We start from the raw sequence: 20086 nt of genomic DNA, 5'->3' as shown, positions 1-20086 counted from the left end.
TAATGAACAATCTCTGGTGTACGAGTAACTTATACTGTACACTTCAACAATACGATCGACCAAAGAAAATGATTATTTAACCAAAATATTTCTAACTAGAAGTTTAATAGAAGTATAATATCTAATAACATCTTATAAATGTATGTTTCAGTAACAATTATTCTGTTTATCAATTTATGTATGTCGTGTTATTGTTACAGAGCGTTGCACAAGATTACATGTGTATTAATTGTAGCAGTCAATGAGCGTTATAATAAATGATGTCTGGTCTTTATTTTTAGTAGACTGGTTAACTATAACAACTACTGTCAAGTTTTAAAAAAATATTTTGTATTTATCTAAAGTTGTTTAAAACAGGTAAGTTTGTTTGAGCATAGGAGCAGCAACGATGCGTTAATTTGTAAAATGTAGTACCTAATTGTTTGAAGCGATCGCTGGAATAATAATAATGTACGGTTCCAGTTCCAGTTATATTTGGTTTAGTTTAGTTTAGTATCATCATCTAACTGTAAAGAAAAAAGAAACCATTTATTCTGAACAACATACGTGTGAACAGTTCCTTTTTGTTAACCATTCCCAATTTAGTTCAATCTTAAAATTTGACTTTTTTGAGATGTATAAAGAACTAATCTTTGTAACGTTTGCGTTGTGATGGTCCATTAATTCGTCAGGGCATTTTAAAATTGTGGAATCATTATCTCAACATTCAAGTTAAATAATGTAGGTGATAAAAAAGTGTATTTGTAGAGTGTATTTTAAATGGAACAATTACTTAAAGTCACTGAAGTATTTGCTCAGTATTACTTTTATTTGCTTTGACATATAAAATTTAAAATTTAATTTACTTTAAACTCTTAGGGATAACGTCGAAAATTTAGAATAAGCATGACAAACTACTTTTGTTATATTTTCAAAAATCTATTTTAATTTTTTTTTGGGAATAAATAAAAAAAATTTATATTAAAAAACATACTTTGAAGTTACATTTTTAACAATGAACATAAATTTGCTTGAAACTTCATTTTTCTTTTCTAATAACTGCAAAAAAATCACAAGACTGTACTTAATGGTTTTAAAAAATGTAGCCTTGAATTCTTAAGAGAATAATCTAACCTTGGCCATACATATTACGAGTATACTTGTCTATAATCTACTAAAAAATCTGCTGAGGCAAATACTAGACACTACAAACACAATACTGCAGTCAAAGTGTGAGTGGGCAAAGTCACTTTATTCGCATAGTTTTGTTTCAATAGACAATCAATAGACAATCAGTAAATCACTTAGGTATATGATATAAATCTTTATTCAATAAAGTAATATTGTAATGGTTTTTATTATTGCAATAATGATTTTCTTTATAACGTCTATAATTACAAAAATGTTGTACCTACAGCAAAGGTTTTACTGCGATGCATCCATTCCTATACCCAAACAAATTCAGGAACAAAATTACAATTATTGCATTACAAATTTATTTGATTATTTAATTAATGCGAGTTTTGTCGGGTGATTAACTAAATTTTTTTTCTTTGCAAATTAGTGAAGACTTGCGATTATCATTATGCCTCTAAAGTTTAAAGGTTAAAAATGAAACTTGATTTCTTTTATCGTCATTGAATTTTGCATCAGATATCTTGACATCTGTTTCTCATTGTGTATTTATTGTGATCAGCAGATTGCAATCAAGCATAACTCGTATCCTGTTATCGTATCCTGAGATTACTTCATTAATAAGTGTATTTAAATTGTTTCTAAAGATCTTTTTGAGAACTGTTATCGCTTCATTGTTTTATGTAGATGAGAGCGAAGTTATAATTTTGATTGATTTTCAGATAAGAAAATGTCAAATTTATATTCACATCTTCGTTTTTAATAACTAATTAGTAGGTGCGATTTTGTCATAAATTAAATTTTAGCGATCTGGTTTTTACACACAAAATTTCCAAATTTCCATTTTGGGAGTTAATACATCTGAAAGTTTTCCTATTTCAATTTTTATTAAAAAAAAAAAACTTCAAAACATTGAACATATTGACATATTACTTTATATCCATTATCCATTTGCAAAAGTAGTGACCCACGTGCATAGCTTTTAATTTTATTTATTTTTTAATTTGAATCATAAAATAGTTTAGTTAAAAACCATTTCTACCAACCAGTAAATTTAACATCGAGCTAAACATCCTAAAATTAAATCGCACGCTGAACAAAGACAGACAAAATCAACTAACATAACATGTGGTAGGAGACCGCAACTAATACATATTTAATCGTATAGTAAACTAAAGATAAAATATTTTTCGCGATTGTATTCCGCTCGCGAGTTCAGTCACGAATGAGATGAGGAGTGTGGTCGGTGTGAGTGTGAATGTTACGTAAATCGGATGACATAAGTTTTTTTCTGTGATCACTTTTAAATTATTTCAATTGGTGAGCGGCATAGTTGTTTAAATTAAAATACCACAATTATTTTATTTTAAATTTGGGCAATTAGCTGATTAGATGCCTTGGAAATTTCTCAAATGAAACAATAGGAAAGAAAATAATTATGCATACCAGAACTGTATTGGTTTAAACCTGTTCTGATATTGATAATGGCAGACCTAGATCTTAATAATTTTTTAATAATCAACGTTTTATATTATCTCCGAACATTTTAAGTTTCTTGACCTTAGTTCATCAGCTTGTGCAATAGTAAATTCTGTTTAAGGATTCATTTAAATGAATACATTCCTAAGCAATTTTATTAGCTGAATAAGTAAATTTATAAATTATTTTAATTGTCTTGCTAGACACATGCCTTGCCTAAGACGCTTTTTAAATGTCCAAAATTGAAGTTAAATTGTCAAAATTGTCATCAGAATGACTTAAAAATTATAAATACACTTTACTAAACAAATATGTTTAATTTACCAGAACCACCACAATGGAGGACAAACAAAGATCTCAGCTCAATCCCACAAAACAGTCAATTCATCCTAAACAGAAAGCCAGTTTTTTATCAAACGTTTTCTTTTGGTAAGTGCCAATTTCAGTACAATTATCGATATCTAAAGCCATTTTTTACAGTTGGGCATTACCCTTGTTTGTAAAAGGATTCAAAAAAGACCTTTCCGAGGAAGATCTCTACGGACCACTCAAGGCACATGATTCAAAACGATTAGGAGACCTTTTAGAAGCAGCTTGGATTAAGGAGGAAAGTACCCGCCGTAATCCCTCATTCTGGCGGGCTATCATCAAAGTTTTTGGACGGGAGTTTGGACTACTTGGACTATACGTTATCGTGATCGAATTTTTTATAAAAATGTCTCAGCCCTTATTTCTTGGAAAATTAATGGAGTATTACACGCCAAACCAAGAGACAATGTCCAAAACCACCGCTTGGTACTATGCGGTGGGGATTGTTGCCATGTCCTTTGCTAACGCATTATTAGGCCACTCTTGTGTCTTTGGTCTAATGCATCTAGGAATGAAAGTCCGAGTAGCGAGTTGTTCACTGATTTACCGCAAAGCTCTAAGACTCAGCAAAAGTGCTTTGGTCGACACCACAGTGGGCCAAATGGTCAATTTGTTGTCAAACGATGTTAACCGTTTCGACATGAGTGTTATCCACTTGCATAATCTGTGGGTGGCTCCGTTCCAACTTGCTGTTATGGTGTACTTGTTGTACACGACTCTTGGTTTGACCTCGCTTGTTGGCGTGGGCTTTTTGTGCCTTTTTATACCTCTTCAGAGTAAGTAAAAAACGGTAAAAAACCCATTCATTTTGTTTAATAATTTGTTGCTACTTTCAGTGTACCTGGCCAAAAGAATTTCAGTTTATAGGCTCCGAACAGCACTGAAAACCGACCACAGAGTGCGTCTCATGAACGAAATCATTTGTGGTATTCAAGTCATTAAAATGTACACTTGGGAAAAACCATTTGCAAAATTAGTTCAAGTGGCTAGGAAGTATGTAAATGTATGACTCTTTATACATATTTATTTAAATTTTTCAATACTTGTTCGCATAAAACACTAATTAATTATTTTTTTCCAGGTTGGAGGTACAAGAAATCAAGGCTGCCTCCTATATCCGCGCGATCAACCTTTCCCTAAACATATTCCTAAACAGAACTGCGATTTTCCTGTGCATTTTAACGTATATTTTAACGGGTAACACACTCCATTCGCAGTACGTCTATGTCGTGACTTGTTATTACGGCGTCTTGAGACAATCAATAGTCATGTTTTTGCCACAAGCTATCACCACCTTGGCCGAAACTAACGTTTCCGTGAAAAGAATCGAGAAATTTTTAACCGCTGAAGAGCTACAAGCCAGGAAACAACTCTTCAATGGGTTGGAAACTCACACGAAAGCAAAGAACGGATCCATTGCTCTGATTCAGGAAAAACCACAAAACGTCGGCATTCAAATGGAAAATGTGTCCGTAAAATGGGTAACTACAGCGACCGACTACACCTTAAACAACATCACCCTGAGTGTGGGTTCGCACCAGCTGGTGGCAATCGTAGGCCCTGTTGGAAGTGGCAAAACAACACTTCTCCACGTGATTTTGAAAGAATTATCACTGAGTCAGGGAAATTTAGAAGTTGGGGGGACAATTTCGTACGCCTCGCAGGAACCGTGGCTGTTTGGCGGCAGCATCAAACAAAACATCCTATTTGGGCAAAAAATGGACATGAAACGGTACAAAGAAGTGGTGCGGGTTTGCGCCTTGGAGCGCGATTTTTCGCTCTTTCCTTATGGCGATAGGACAATAGTTGGGGAACGAGGGGCGATGTTGAGCGGAGGCCAGAAAGCCCGTATCAACTTAGCCCGAGCCATATACAAAGAAGCCGACATCTACCTCCTCGATGACCCTCTCTCAGCTGTTGACACTCACGTCGGGAAACAATTATTCGAAGATTGCATTACCGGTTATTTGAACAGTAAATGCGTAGTTTTGGTCACACATCAACTACAATATCTCCGAACAGTCAACAAAATTTACTTACTCGACAATGGAAAAGTTGCAGCTAGTGGGACACACAGCGAGTTGAAAAACTCCGATGAAGAGTTCCTTAAACTCCTCGAAGGCGAAACTGAGGAAGAAATCGACGATGAAAACAAAGCTTCGGTGAAAAAAGCAAAGTCTGTGAAGAGTCTAGAAAAATTAGAAATGCCAACGGAGGTGAAAGAACAACGCGGAAGTGGAAACGTGTCGGGAAAAATCTACAAGAGCTACATGAAAGCGGGCGGAAGCATTTTCTCCTCTTTCATCTGCATATCCCTGTTCGTTTTGGCACAGTTGGGTGCAAGTGGTACTGATTATTTCTTGTCGTTTTGGGTGAACTTGGAGCAAGACCGGTTGAAAAACAACGAAACGATTCTCACTTCTGCTGAAATTAACGACACGTACTACAAAGAAGAATTCCGAGAACTGTTTTTTACTTCGGAGAACTGCATGTACATTTACACTGCTTTGATCATCTTTATCATTGTCATGACCCTGACACGGTCCTTGAACTTCTTCAGATTTTGTATGAAGGCGTCAAGAAATTTGCACGATTGGATGTTTTCAAGAGTTGTCCATACTTTTATGAGGTTCTTCAACACCAATTCTTCTGGAAGGATTCTTAACAGATTTTCGAAAGATATGGGATCTATTGACGAGATTCTGCCACAAACTGTGGTCGATACTTTGCAAATTGGCCTAATCGCTCTTTTTGTCAATATTGTTATTGCCACGGTAAACACCTGGATCCTCATTCCCAGTGTGATAATATTTGGATTGTTTTACGCATTTCGAATAGTATTTTTGGCCACTAGTCGCGATCTCAAGAGGATGGAAGGAACAAGTAAGTGTAAAACATCAACAATTAACTTTTTTCATAAATAATTTCAGCCCGCAGTCCAGTTTTCACACATATGACGGCATCCCTGCAAGGGTTAACGACAATAAGAGCTTTTGGTGCTCAAGAAATCCTCCGGGCTGAGTTCGACCAACACCAGGATCTCCACAGCTCGGCCTTTTATCTGTTCTTGGGATGTAACAGAACTTTTGGCTTCTGGTTGGACATACACTGCGTCATCTACATTGGTTTAGTTACTCTTAGTTTCCTTTTTGTCGGAACTGGTAAGTTTGTGAAAATTAAAAAAATGTATTCATTATTAATAACCGGTTGTTTTTTGCAGAGACTTATGGAGGAAACGTCGGTTTAGGAATAACTCAAGCCATAACTTTGACGGGGATGTTCCAGTGGGGAATGCGACAATGGAGCGAACTTGAAAACCAGATGACTTCCGTTGAGCGCGTCGTCGAGTACACAGAGGTCGCAGTGGAGGTTGACGATGCCTCGAAAAAGCCTCCACAAGGTTGGCCCACAATGGGAGTCATCGAATTCCGCTCGGTTTCAATGCGATACGCGCCAGAGGAGCCCTTGGTGCTTAAAAAATTAAACTTCAGAGTGAATTCTGGCGAAAAAGTGGGCATTGTGGGGCGGACAGGTGCCGGAAAGTCCTCTTTAATCTCAGCTCTGTTTCGACTAGCTGACATTGATGGTGCCATCCTGATTGACGACATCGACACCAAGCAAATATCTCTGGAATGTCTCCGCTCAAAAATATCAATAATCCCCCAAGAGCCCGTTTTATTCTCAGGCACTCTGCGGAAGAATTTGGACCCTTTTGACGAATTCAACGACGAGGAGTTGTGGGATGCTTTGGAAGAGGTTGAATTAAAGAACGCGATTTCGGATCTCCCGGCCGGCTTGCACTCGAACGTTTCGGAAGGCGGAACGAATTTCAGCGTCGGGCAAAGGCAGCTGCTGTGCTTGGCCAGGGCTGTGGTTCGCAGTAATAAAATATTGGTTTTGGATGAAGCTACCGCTAATGTCGATCCGCAAACCGATGAACTGATTCAGTCGACGATACGCAGGAAATTCAAGGATTGCACCGTGTTAACAATAGCTCATAGGCTGCACACTGTGATGGACTCGGACAAAATACTTGTCATGGAGGCTGGGCAAGCTGCTGAATTCGATCATCCACATGCGCTTTTACAGAACAATGAGAGCATATTTTACGGACTCGTCCAACAAACGGGAAAAGGGATGGCTGAGAATCTTACGAAAATCGCAGAAGAGGTGGGTTTCTGATTTGTTTTTAACCATTTTACACTTTATTTTTTGTTACAGGCCCATGCCAGAATTCCTAAAATGTGATCAATTTATTTTATTTATATTGTACTTAATATAAATATAAGATAATAAAATATTTTTAGAAAAAGTTGCTTGTGTTTTTCTTAAACCCAACACGCTGGTTACCTAATAAAATCGTGGCAAATTGTAATTAATTGCTTTATAGATAAACGAAACCGGCCACACGTTAATGTAATACACCGCATGGCCATTCATGGGAAATTTTCTGCCTTTCGATAATTGAGCGGATGTGGAGGTAATTGAACCAAACAAACATTATGGTAATGGAGTATTAATAATGAAAGGCATTGTATAAATTTTTTTGACAGTTTAATAGAAGGAAGGCAGGTAACGAAGAGAAAGTCTAAAGGCGCTGCGTATAACAAGTACCATTTATAACCGTGGTATAGTGATGTAAATAAAATTGCAGGTATATTGATTTATTATCTAAACATAACGGTATTACATCTTATTAGAAAGTGAAAATTGATTCACTTTCAGTGTACTCGTATTTCATAATAAAAACTGTTACGACAAACGAAGGGTTATTGTTTCGTGTTGTCCTGAGAAGTGCCGACGATTTATCTCGAGTCAATTATGCTCGCAGGTGTTCTTTTCTTTCGCATTTGCTCGGTTTTACAATAAATTGTGCACAGTAATTGGCGTTAAAGGTCTTCCATCAGTTATTTGTTTCAAAATACATTGTTTAAACAAAACGACAATCTATCTTCTATTTTATGATGTGGGTTTCTACACGAACTCCATTCTTCCAAAGTTTTTGAGGACGCATGGTGTACAAAGAAATTAATCTTAATTATTAATTTAAAAAAATTGTAACAATAAAATCTGTACGAGCACCTACTTGATCAAAAGATAAGAAATTGCTTCAGGAAATTAATCTTGATTTTACGCTTATTGTAATAAGCTTATTGCTTACTTAATCAAGGCATGAGAAAATAAGAAAATCTTTGTGTTGCATAGTAATTCAACGGCACTGTTCAATGAACAATTATGTCACCAACGCCGAGGTTTTTATAAAAATTTCTGACAGTGTTAATTGGTGGTTACCACAAACAATATAACGAACGGGTAAACTAAGTAGGGCTGAATTTGCAGTACACAATCCGAACTGAATAAGTCAGTGGAAATGAGTGTGTACATCAATATGTCGGGGTAAGGATTTTTTTGTTCACTCATCTATCTAGTAATATAATTTAAGAGCAACACTTGATAGTCCTATACTCTGAGAAAAATTAATTAAATTTATTATTGTATTTTTTAATATATCGTTTCATAGTGTATCTTGATTGTAAAATTCGACAAGGTAAGTGGTTCATACATTTTTAAGAAATTATTTAAAAAAATTACGCTCATCAATCAAGAGTTATGGTTATGGCTTATGACAATTAAAATTTGGTGAATCAAGCAAAAAGGCGAGTTCGATGGCAAACTATTTATTTTTTGATCGTGCGAATTATTTAATTTTCAGACTAGATTAAAGTTTGAAGTTTTGTCTAAAGCATCGTCACTGCCATTTTTGAAATGTTGTTCTAAGTAGAAATTTGCTCACATCACAGCTCACACTTACTATTTTTATTGCTGGCTATCCGTTTTGACACCATATAGGTAGGTACACTATACTGACATCCAGTGAAAGCACTTCTTCCTGTTGATTTTTTGTCATAGCAAGTTTCATAACTCAGTGTCTTGACCTCAACCTCCAAAGAGTGTTAGTGCATGTTATAAAGCCGTTTACTCGCTAATAAGATCTATAACCATATGACGTAAAAAATTCTTTTACACAATGAAACCTAGCTATGAAGTTGTTAGCAGAACCTCGCCTGGTTACTTTATTAATATTACATGTGATTTTTGCTATTGGGACTTTCTCGTGATCTCCAAGTTCGAGTCCATTGGCCTAGGAATCTTCCAGCGAACATTTCTTGTTTCTCTCCCAACGACGTTGTTTATTTTTAACATAACATACCTTGGTTTACTGTTCACACTTTTCACTTTCGTTCAGAGTTGCTCACACGAATTGACAAAAAAAGTAGTGGATTCTAGTTTCCTGATTCAATATTGCTATACAGGATGATTTTACTAGGTATAATCAGAGATAAAAAACTGTAAATAAGAAAATAACGTAAGTTGACTTATCAGCCGTGCTCGTGCGTTTAAATGCGTGCAGCCTTGAACTTGACTTTACCGTTATAATTTACTGCACTATTTTCAAAAATTTGAATTAAAATCGGCAGTAGCAAAAGAGCTACCTATTTAAAAAGAACCTAAGGGTTAAAGATATTCCCACGTTTTTTAATGCCATTAACTCAAGAGCTCTGCAAATTGGATTTCTTTTTTTTTCAAAAAATATGTGTGTTTGCATCTGTTTATTAAGTGTTTCCCTGTTTTTAAAATTGTTGCTATTAATTAAGATTGCAATTATTTATAAAAATTGAAAAAACCGGAACGACTATTTTAAAATTAACTTTTACTTTATTTAAACACTAATTATTTTGACCAAGGCTAGTGTTCTTTGTTCAAACTAAATAAACCGATTTTTTACTGTAGCGCTTTAATCTGAAATTGAATAGCATAGTGTCTAATTAGAATAACCTCCATATTGTTATAATATTCAATAATAATAAGGAAATTATCCATTGACGTCTACGTTTTTTATTTCAGCGCAAAAAGTCTCTATTAGGTTACTTTCGTTATCTAGCATTTGATTTTCCAGACATTAAACTTATTGAACGCCTAATGAGTAAATTGATTACTTTAAGTTGCAATTTTTGATGTAGCTAACATAAAATTTCAGAGACAATGCAGGCTAATGCACCATTATTAGAGTAATTACTGCAATAACATCGCATTATTTCAGAAAGTAATAATAAAATGACAAAATCCATGAGAACTTCGTGATAGAAAATCCTTTTCGACATTGCTAATTTTGAAGCAATTGTTTATTGTCTCTGTCTGTATTAATTCCACTCTGTGTGGATAGTGAAGGTTCAGCGATGGTAAATTCAACTCGCAGTTCAACAACGAGCGCATTTAACATGTGCCGCACAAGCAAAGAACGGTCAGTATGTTGAGCAACAACCCGATAACAGTGCAACACATTTATAACTATCGTTCACTTAAATTTTAACTGTGCACATGTTTTGATACAGTCTGTGCTTGTGTTCCTCCTTAAACGATTGGGATTTTAAAGGTATGTAAATAAAAAAGATATAGTTGCAAAACGTTATTCAAGAAAAATGTATAAATGATTTTGTACAGTTGGGTAGCCAAGCACGATCAAAGGCACCTTTTCAAACAACTTGAAAACGTTAAAGCTATTGTAAGACAATGGCGCTAACTGAAGTTCTTTGATTGGGATAATAATAATAATAAACATACCTATTTAGTTTAGCTATAGGTAAACTAGCCCTGAATATTAATTAATATGAAAAGTTGGTTATATAATTTGTATTTACTTTCGATGTAGGTCAGTGCGGGTAAAAATGTAGGCGCATACATATTACACATATTAATCCAAATTGTGATTGCACAAACGTTAGTCACCTAATTACCGATGCATTGCAATAAAAATCAGACCAAAAATTTACTATGACTTATTTAATTAAGATTTTTAAAATAAAACTTGCCTTTTGCTTCATTGTTTCTTGCTTATTTATCAAAATTTGAATAGTAGGTATACTAGGCATATTTAATTTTTTATTTTTTTTTATAGTAGGTATATTTTATTTCTGCCCCGTGGTAACTGCAGCTGCAGTAGCTACTAGTTTATGTACAAACTCTGCAACAGATTTTTGGAAAATCGATACTGATCACTTCAAGAAATTACTAAAATAAATTACATTTTATGTTATTCATTAGTTAGTTTGCAATTAGTATTTTTGGTGATAAATAAATAAATTGTTCAAATAGAGCACACTTTAGAATATACAAAGTACCTCTTGATTAAAAATAAGAGAGGAAGTTAGTGAAACTAAAACTGCTAAAAATGGTGTGGTACAATTGCAAAAGTTCTGCTTATATCCAAAGATTTATTCAAGTGGTAGAGTCTTGCACAGAAATTCATGGAACATGTAACTAATTTACAATCGATGTCCTTCACATTAGTGGAAGACATCATTCCTTTCCAGTTCCACCACGCTGAAGATTATAAGATAACTTACAAATAGTTAATGAAATTATATAAAATATAAATGTATAATTCACTATTACTATTACTATTGTAGATATTTTGTATAGATATTTGTTTACTAAAAAAAACTGTGTTTATAAAAATTTAAATTTTTATTTGATTTGAGTTAATTGTTTCAAATAATTTCTCGAAACTCCAAGCTATAAAAATGTTTATTTCTTTACACCTACATCACGCCTTCAAGCGAAGATATCTATTATGAAAAATATTTATTTTAAAAAAGCGGAAAAAAACCGAATAATATTTATAAAAATATACGTTTTCTGAAAACAAAGTGTTTACAGTGTTTAGAAACCAAAATCATTTGTAAAGCAGTACTTTTCAGCACATAATCATTTATTAATAAAAATAGTAGTGAATAAAAAACAGGGTCATTGTTTTAAGAAGATACATTTTTTTAGAAATGTTTTAAAGGTACGCGACTACTGTGAGTACATTACCTATAGTCTAAAAAATAAATATTGAAAATTGAATATTGTCACGTTTTATTGTAGGTAACTTATTACCTGCCATTAGCACTTTTACTTTTCTTGATTTATTTAGTGTCATTCTTCATTTTAATATATATCTCCTCAACCAGTCTAGAAATTATGCCTCAGGCGTTAAAACTTCTTGCCAGATTTCATTACTTTGAGTGTCTCTTTAATTGCGAAGTAATCATTTAATTTTTGCAAAAATTAATCATCTATTAAAAATAAAACATACTAGGTATGTACTGAGGATCGATAATAAGGCGCTCAAAGGACAGAATGAAATGCATCTAAAATCCATAAAAGACTTTTTTGCAACTTCAACACAAACGTAATTTTTTTTAACGATATTTAGCTACCTACAAAAACAATAGAAAAATAAAAAAATTGTGGCAATTGAGATGAGCTGCCGCCATTTCTTTAAATTTTGACTTAGGGAAGTCTTATAAAAGGCCGTTTAAAATAAATAAGGTTTATTTATTGGCTGCTTTCAAATTTAAATTACTCATTCATATTCAACTGTTCAATGAATCCAAAAATTCAAAGTGATTGGTTTCTCACTGTATAATAATGGCCGACCTTAAATAGACCAATCATATCCAAAATAATAATTGTTCAATGAATCAAAAAGTCTGACGTGATTGGTTTTCTCCGTAATTTTAATGGCCGACCTCAACGGCCCAATCAAAATGTTTACAAATTTTACTACATTCATTGAGTGCCTTACGTTAATTCATAAATGATTGGTAAGTCTGTCTTTGTTTTTGTTTGCATCTCACCTCTACAGATTTTCTTTGATTAAACCCCCTGGGTAATGCTGGACAACCTGCTAGATAAAAAACACAAAAATTGGGACAAATAGAACAAATAAATAAGGATTATTGAATTAAAGCTCTTTTGTATTAGTCAAAAAGGTTTAATTGACGAATTCTAGTGACGACCCAAGATGAAAAAAAATTAAGGCGCATGCGCGCGCGCTTTTTGGTTTGACAATTGACGTTTCTAAAAATCTAACAAAAAAGACAAAAAAGCCTTTGGAAACTGTCCCAGGTTATCCAAAGTGCGGAAGGGGATCATGGGGTTGGTAAATATTCGAGTTTTAAAAACGGCGCTGGTATTTTTTGCAATTATTGTCAGTGTCCACATTGGCGCATGCGACCCTCCGGAGGGTCAAACGTGCAGTTTAAACGAGTGGTTTTATTTTTTCTGCTCCGTAGACGTTAAAACTGTTGTGTTTTACACAAAATAAAATTCCTCGATTAAATCATTCAAATTAATTCGCCACGTGTAAAACCGTATGTTAATGAGCTAATCGCCGAGTAGATTTATCCGCAAATCAAACTGAATCTGTGGAATTTCGACTTGACCAAGGGTCCACAGTTTTGTAGTGGTTTTTTAATTCTTTTTGAAAATATTTACTTATTCACTATAATTTGCAATACGCTGAGTAAACTGTAAACTGAGTAAACTTTTGATTTTCAGTAAATCTCGTAAATTACCTACAAAATAGCTACAAAATAACAAATTAAAACATATGTAATTAAACAATACATATAACACAAGTATCAAAGTCTTCTTTTTAGTCACTATGATTTTTTGTGACGCATAGGGTTTTCACAATTGATCCAAGCTTTACTCTTTGTACATTAATCATAGTACTTCCATATAATTTATACAATTGTTATAATTTCGATAATTTAAATGACGGGAATCCATAGAAATGATTCACATTTTAATAGAAAGGAATAATGAATTTAACGTATCTAAATGCATTATTACGTTTGCTGAAAATTTAATATGCGTTCAATGAATATTAAAATAAAAATAAATAAAAAAAAATTATAAAAATAAATAAAATAAATTCTAACCAGCAAGGGCATAACGTGTTTATTTGATGTGGTTTTAAGAGACTACAAAATCGTAACATTCGAAAACTTTGCCATGTTCTTAAGTCAAGCAAAACTAAGGTACATTTACTTATTTGCAGTTGACACCTTTATCCTGTTACGAAGTATTGCTCAAATATTTGGTAATAGTTACAGTTTTCGCACCTTTCATTTTCGCCTTGTATACATATACTATTTTTCTCATTTATATCCACCACAAACAGTGGAGGATCTGTACAGCGATCGCTTTCACCAGACATGGTCGATAACCTCCGCAATATTTAAAAAAGTTACTACTCTTGAACCTCAAAGTCTTTTATATCTTGTGAGCTGTAGGTAGTTGATGTGTTTATATTTATTTCAAACAGCAAATCCAGTTAAAATAAATGCAGTCTCTTCTTCTCTAATAACAATCTTTCTATTAATTTTAGGTTTTCAAAAAAACTGGAAACACTTAATTAACATTATGGAATGTTTTGTGTAACTGTAGTTTAATGATGCTTTAATGATTGAAGAATTTGGTGTTAATTTTTATTACGTAAGCTGTAACACATTAATATGATGTTATGGTGCCTTTATTTTGCTTACCATCTTGGACTACTACCTACGCTGTGCAAAAGTAGGAAGGTCCAATTCTTTGTTTATAATTACAAAGTGTAGAAGCGAATGACCCTGAGCGACTAAAAATGTTCTTGAAGAAACAACAAAACACCACAAAACAGACATTGTGGTGTCAGTAGCGTACAAACCGCTTCGAGAGCTGTATATTTTGATCAAGGTTAATAATAATAACATTAATAACTGACTTCGGTATAAAATAACAGTTATCAATAGAGCGCTTCGTTGTGATGTCGACGATTTAAATTGAATGTTGTTTTCCAAGTGAGAGGAAAATGCATCTGTAATATTTAGAGTGGTGTATCCAAGTACTCAAGTGTTCTTGTGCCAAGAAATCAACATCAGAGTAAGTCACTGTGACGACGTTGTTTCGATATGAAGACTTGTAGAAAATTAATTATTTCAAAATTATGAAGAGAATAAATTGTGAAATCTTTCCTTGACTTTAAAAGACATACAACGTTGGAAAGTTACCGAAACATTTTTTCGTAACGTTGATTTTTGCGAATTTTGTAGAAGTGCTAAAATTTATTATTAATATCTAGTTATTTATACACCTCGGGAATTATAAGGGTCTTAATGACCGTGGGCAACAGGTTTACTGCCCAGAGGGCCGTTTAGTCTAGAGGGCAGTATACGTTGCCCAAAGTTATTAACACACAATAATTCCCATGATAGATAAATAATTTCATTTTTTACAAAAAATAAATATTTTGTAAATTTTTGCGTTTTTATGATTTTTGACAGTATTGTTTATTATAAAAATGATTTAAAATAGTAAAATCTAAGACAACTTAAACAAAAAAACGAAGAAAACTCGTTTTGTTTTGGTTCCGGCACAAGAAGAAATGAGTTGAATGATTGAGGAAACTGGTTGGAGGAAATTAAGGATTCATATTTTCCTTCTTCAAGTCACAAGAGAATTATGACATCTTTATGATTTCCGCAACTGTGACAAAATGTGTTTAAAACTTTATCATGATCCATATTTGAACATCTAAATTTATAATTAGAGTAACTGGCTTTTTTCTGTTTGATTGGTAAAGCGGTGCAAATTGAAAGAAATACTATTTTATTTCATTTCAAATTTGATAAAATATTTAGGAATTAAATCAATTCAATTGTTTATGATGTTAACAATAGTAAAATTAAAACCAGTGCCTACTCTAATTGTAAATTGGTTTTGGTGGATAGTTTTAGCTTAAGCAAATAAAACTTTAACATTATGAGATATTAAATAAGCGCTAAATTTCTTACAGGGTGGTTTTAAAATAAACAGCAATTGTTGAAGTAGTAGATTTCGAAAAGGTGTAATTTTTTTTTCTCATCTTGGCGCTCATGAACCACGTGTGTGAGAAATAAAAAATATATATAAATCCTCATTTATCATACGAGGTATTTTCGGATTATTTTAACTTAAATTATGATTAATATAATGAGAGGCATGTTTTGATCAGAAAATTACTCTTGGTTTTAATTTCAATCCAGTTTTACAAGTTTTACAAAGTCAAGGATTTGATTTCGGCATGCATTTTTTTATTCATATTGAATTTTTCCATTTAGTTTTCAGTTGAAAAAAATATCAAGGTTGGAAATATTTTAATCAGGAAGTCTGGTTATAGAAAGGAAATTTTTTTGTTTGAAAATGTTAAAATTTTCATAAGTGGTAAATAAAATGTTTGTTTATAAAATATGTCATTTAAATTATTCCAAAGTTTACAGGTGTTTATATTCTATCTTTGCTTCAACTTTTCGCATTATTATTTTACATTATTCCACCTACTCTCGTGTAATAATTATTGCCTACCTACTGTTTATTAGATTAAATAGAAAGGTCTTTTCCACACGAAGAACGTTGATTGATGTTGTTACTCTGTTATATAATACTAATTTTTGTTGTGGTTAAAGATTAATGATTATGATTAATGACACATCACATATAACATTCCTTAATACTCAATTGTCTAGTACACACCCTCAAAATAGGGAGTGAAATGACCTTTTGACTCCCGACGAAGAAAGAACATACCCAATAATTATAAGCACATCAATACCTCATTTCTTCGAAAAAAAATACAGCTCAAGAAAATATGAAATAGTAAATTTTATATAAAAAACAATCACTTTTTTTATCTATCACAGTTATTTTATGCATTAATAAGAGTATAACCAACAACCGTTTCCAATTCGTTTTCAACAAAAAATTGTTTCAACATAATTTTACATATTACAAAACTGACAAGTTCGCTTAAATTTTATTAGTCTGAATCATAGATAAAGGCAAGTTATTTCGTTTGGTATCTACTCTAATCATAAATTTAAATGACCACAAGGTATATTATCAAGTATTTAAAACTGATTTTAAAACTTTTTAACTGTTATCACTTATCGTCACTCGATAAGGCATAAATAAACAAAAATATTTTTATTTTGTAGCGACATGTCGTTGGACAATGAAGTGGTCGCAGAACTCGATTTAGGGGAACCACCTAAAGAACTCCTAGATTGGGCTAAAGAACATCTCGGCGAAAATCCTGACACAAGATGTCAAATCATCTCAGATTTCAGAGATATGATCTATGGTAAGAATATTTAACGTAGTTTTTTATCTTTAAGTCTATTGCTAAGTAATTGTTTCAAACCTATAGATAGAATACAAGTATGTCAATATTACAACAGATTTTTTAAGTTAAATCAAAAAGAATAGCCGCAACATAACGAAAAATTGTGCGTAGGTGTATTATATTTTTCTAAATTGTTGAAGTACTTATCAACACTTTGTATAATTATTATGTATATTATGTATTCGCTTTTGTGATAAACATTGTTATTATTTTCTTTTGTTATTTTTGTCTGCTATTTTGAATTCATTTGTGTTTACCATTTTGAAATAACACGTATAAATTTAGTTACACTTCTTACAATTTCTTTACGATTGCTTAGATGCACTAGTTTACGAGTTTTATTAAATCTGGGTCAATTCGTCACCAACGTAACATTTTGCGTAATTACGAAATAAACTGTGTACAATTACACCTACAACTTCCGTGACTCAGTGAGGCTATACATAAAACTAGATTAAAAGAAGTGTAGAAATTATTTAATTTTACAAAGTGTTTCAAATAAACAAAAACATTCATTCATACGAATAATAATAAAAGACATCGTATCAGCGAGTTTCTAGTCGCCTATTATGGTTAAATCATGTTCACATTATTTACACAATAATTATTTCAACTAATACACTTTGTTGAATGTACATTCTTATACTTTGGCACATCCTTGAATTGACAACCTGTTACGTAAAATCGTAGGTTTTACCAAATTGAGGATGTATAATCACAAGCATAGTTTTAATTGTTTAATTGTGTTTTTCTAATAATAGAAGAGGTAAATCAAGAACTGCACAATAACTGATTACTCATTTATACAGCCATAATGATTTTGAATATTTTGAATAATGACTGACACTTAAAGGAATTACTCGATTCAATAAATGCACAATGGAAAAATTATTTCTAATTATTTTTGAACAGGTTCTTAACGCAAAAAATTGGTAATCCTTGTTCAATAAATTAGCATCACACGCAATTTCACACAAATGCAATTTCAATTTGTACAAAAAAAATTATTTAACCAAATTATAAAATACATAAATTCATGATTCATCCATTCTAAGATTTTGAATTTTACGTTCACTTCTGGATGAGGTGACAATGGAATTTTTTTCAATTAGAAATAACTATTTTTTGCTTGATCCTGTACCTTCACTCATTGAATCAACGTGCATAATTATAACAATTTTCTTTGTAAAGTAGTTTGAAGCGACTTTATGTAATGTATGTTCCACTCGTCACATTGTTGAGTAGGTGCTTCATTATAATTTATGAGCATAATTAGCAGTCGTAATTTGTCTCGTTCATTTCAGCGAGAGGAGAATGTACACCTCATAGAACTGACGATGCCTTCCTACTTCGATTTTTAAGAGCAAGATCCTTTATAATTGAAAGGGCACATAGACTGGTAAAACGATTGCTTTCAGATTCAAAGAACTTGTACATTTTTTTGTTCCAGTTAGTAAACTACTATGACTTTAAGGAAAATAATCCCCAGTTTTGCGATAACATAGATTTAGTCAACTTGAAAAAAATAGGTGCCGATAAAATCATTCTTGTTCCGCCATACCGTGAAGCTTCAGGCCGGAGAATAATGAACTATAGGGTAGGTAACTGGGCTCCAGATAAATACACGATAGAGGAAATGTTCCAAGCCACCATAGCAGTGTTAGAAATGGCAGTCATGGAGCAGCGAGCACAGATTTTGGGGGGTATTTGTATCTTTGATTTTGGAGGGCTTTCCATGCAGCAAGCATGGCATATGACGCCAAGCTTGGCTCACAAAGTTATACAAATTATGGTGGTAAGTAACAATACAACATAATCTTCCCAAATACATTAAGATTGTTTTCCACAGACTTGTTTCCCCATGAGGATCCATGCACTTCACATCGTAAATCAGTCTTATGTGTTTGACGTCATTTACAACATTTTTAAACCGTTTTTGAATGAAGCAATGAAGGAAAGGATATTTTTCCACGGAGATAATCTAGAAAGTCTTCATAAACATATCGATCCAAAATATTTGCCAGAAAGGTACGGAGGCATCCATCCTGACTATGACTACGAACACTGGGTGGATAGTTGTCGAAAAAATTCGAAAATTGTTGAAGAACTGAAAGCGCTGGGGTATAAAGATTCGGAACTTGATGGAAAATAATGCGTTTAGAATTATTTGTATAAACAATATTGTGATTCTAGTGTAAGGATTTTAGCCATAATCCGTTTTATGCTTTTATCAGTTAAGGTGTTAGTGTTAATGTTTTATTTACACTTCATTTGGCGTTTGTGTTAAAGAAACGATTTGCTAAAAGGCCTCATAAACAGGGCGATTTACGAGGAATAATACAATGTTGGTACAATTTGGTAAATTCTTTACAAAACGTATTTTTTTTATTATTCGTCTTAAATCGACATGTAGGTACAATAAAATGCCTTACGTTTTTTTATAAATCTGGTTTTACTAAATATTTTCTCAGTTAATTAATATCATCTAAAATCTACCAAAAAAATATTTTTCAAAATAAACGAAGCCAACATTAATCAAAATGTTATTTAAAATTTATAATTCTTAATTAAGATTATTAAAACTTGTTAATTATTGTGACTAAGCTTTAAAGTTTGATTTCGCCATTTTAGATGTTTGTGTTAGTATTAAGTAAACAAACAGGAAGTATTTGTTTGGGAAAAATGAGTCTAATACATAGTTAAAAATTAAAACTTTTTTCTTGAATGTATGTTGATATGAACTTAAATAATATAATGTATGCACATTTAAGAAAATAGGTTTAAGAGTAGGACAAATTTAAATGTAGAGATTCAATAAAATACCTTTTCATGAAAGTAATCTTTCTTTTATTGTGTCAGTTACAAGGTTTTTTGACTTCTTAAAGTAGATAATGTAACGTTGCACAAATAGTGTTTCGTGTTTCATATTAAAAATCTGTTTGTTACACTTATACATGTGCTAAAACTTGAGATACCTAAACATAACAGGTGTTCCAACCCCGAACATTTATAAAATATGAATGTCTTTCACTTTATTTGTAAAGTTAAGAATATATCTGTGTATAAACAAGAGACACTTGTAATTCCAAGGAA

General features: G+C 32.5%; 2 protein-coding genes across 5 annotated transcripts; both read left to right on the top strand.

The window, feature by feature from the left end:
- The first annotated feature begins 267 nt into the window (after positions 1-267).
- Positions 268-7273, top strand: LOC657184 (probable multidrug resistance-associated protein lethal(2)03659). 2 transcript variants are annotated; one of them, XM_015980071.2, is made up of 8 exons: positions 268-357; positions 2920-3021; positions 3073-3737; positions 3798-3954; positions 4043-5844; positions 5892-6122; positions 6182-7131; positions 7183-7273. In XM_015980071.2, the coding sequence occupies exons 2-8, from the start codon at positions 2930-2932 to the stop codon at positions 7207-7209; spliced, it is 3924 nt and encodes a 1307-aa protein (XP_015835557.1). In that variant the 5' UTR covers positions 268-357; positions 2920-2929; the 3' UTR covers positions 7210-7273. The 2 variants fall into 2 exon arrangements, with proteins under 2 accessions (XP_015835557.1, XP_968748.1); XM_963655.4 differs by lacking the exon at positions 268-357 and adding an exon at positions 2280-2433.
- Positions 7274-10203: 2930 nt separating this feature from the next.
- Positions 10204-19828, top strand: LOC657259 (alpha-tocopherol transfer protein-like). 3 transcript variants are annotated; one of them, XM_015980088.2, is made up of 5 exons: positions 10204-10264; positions 16806-16951; positions 18298-18392; positions 18444-18788; positions 18843-19828. In XM_015980088.2, the coding sequence occupies exons 1-5, from the start codon at positions 10242-10244 to the stop codon at positions 19143-19145; spliced, it is 912 nt and encodes a 303-aa protein (XP_015835574.2). In that variant the 5' UTR covers positions 10204-10241; the 3' UTR covers positions 19146-19828. The 3 variants fall into 3 exon arrangements, with proteins under 3 accessions (XP_015835574.2, XP_008193218.1, XP_968820.1); XM_008194996.3 differs by having other exon boundaries at positions 10255-10396; XM_963727.5 differs by lacking the exon at positions 10204-10264 and adding an exon at positions 14511-14715.
- Positions 19829-20086: the final 258 nt, after the last annotated feature.

The sequence above is a fragment of the Tribolium castaneum genome, chromosome 5, assembly GCF_031307605.1.
Source record: "Tribolium castaneum strain GA2 chromosome 5, icTriCast1.1, whole genome shotgun sequence".
NCBI lineage: Eukaryota > Metazoa > Arthropoda > Insecta > Coleoptera > Tenebrionidae > Tribolium > Tribolium castaneum.
The sequence above is the reverse complement of the archived record's forward strand: the minus strand, read 5'-3'. Positions and strand labels throughout refer to the sequence as shown.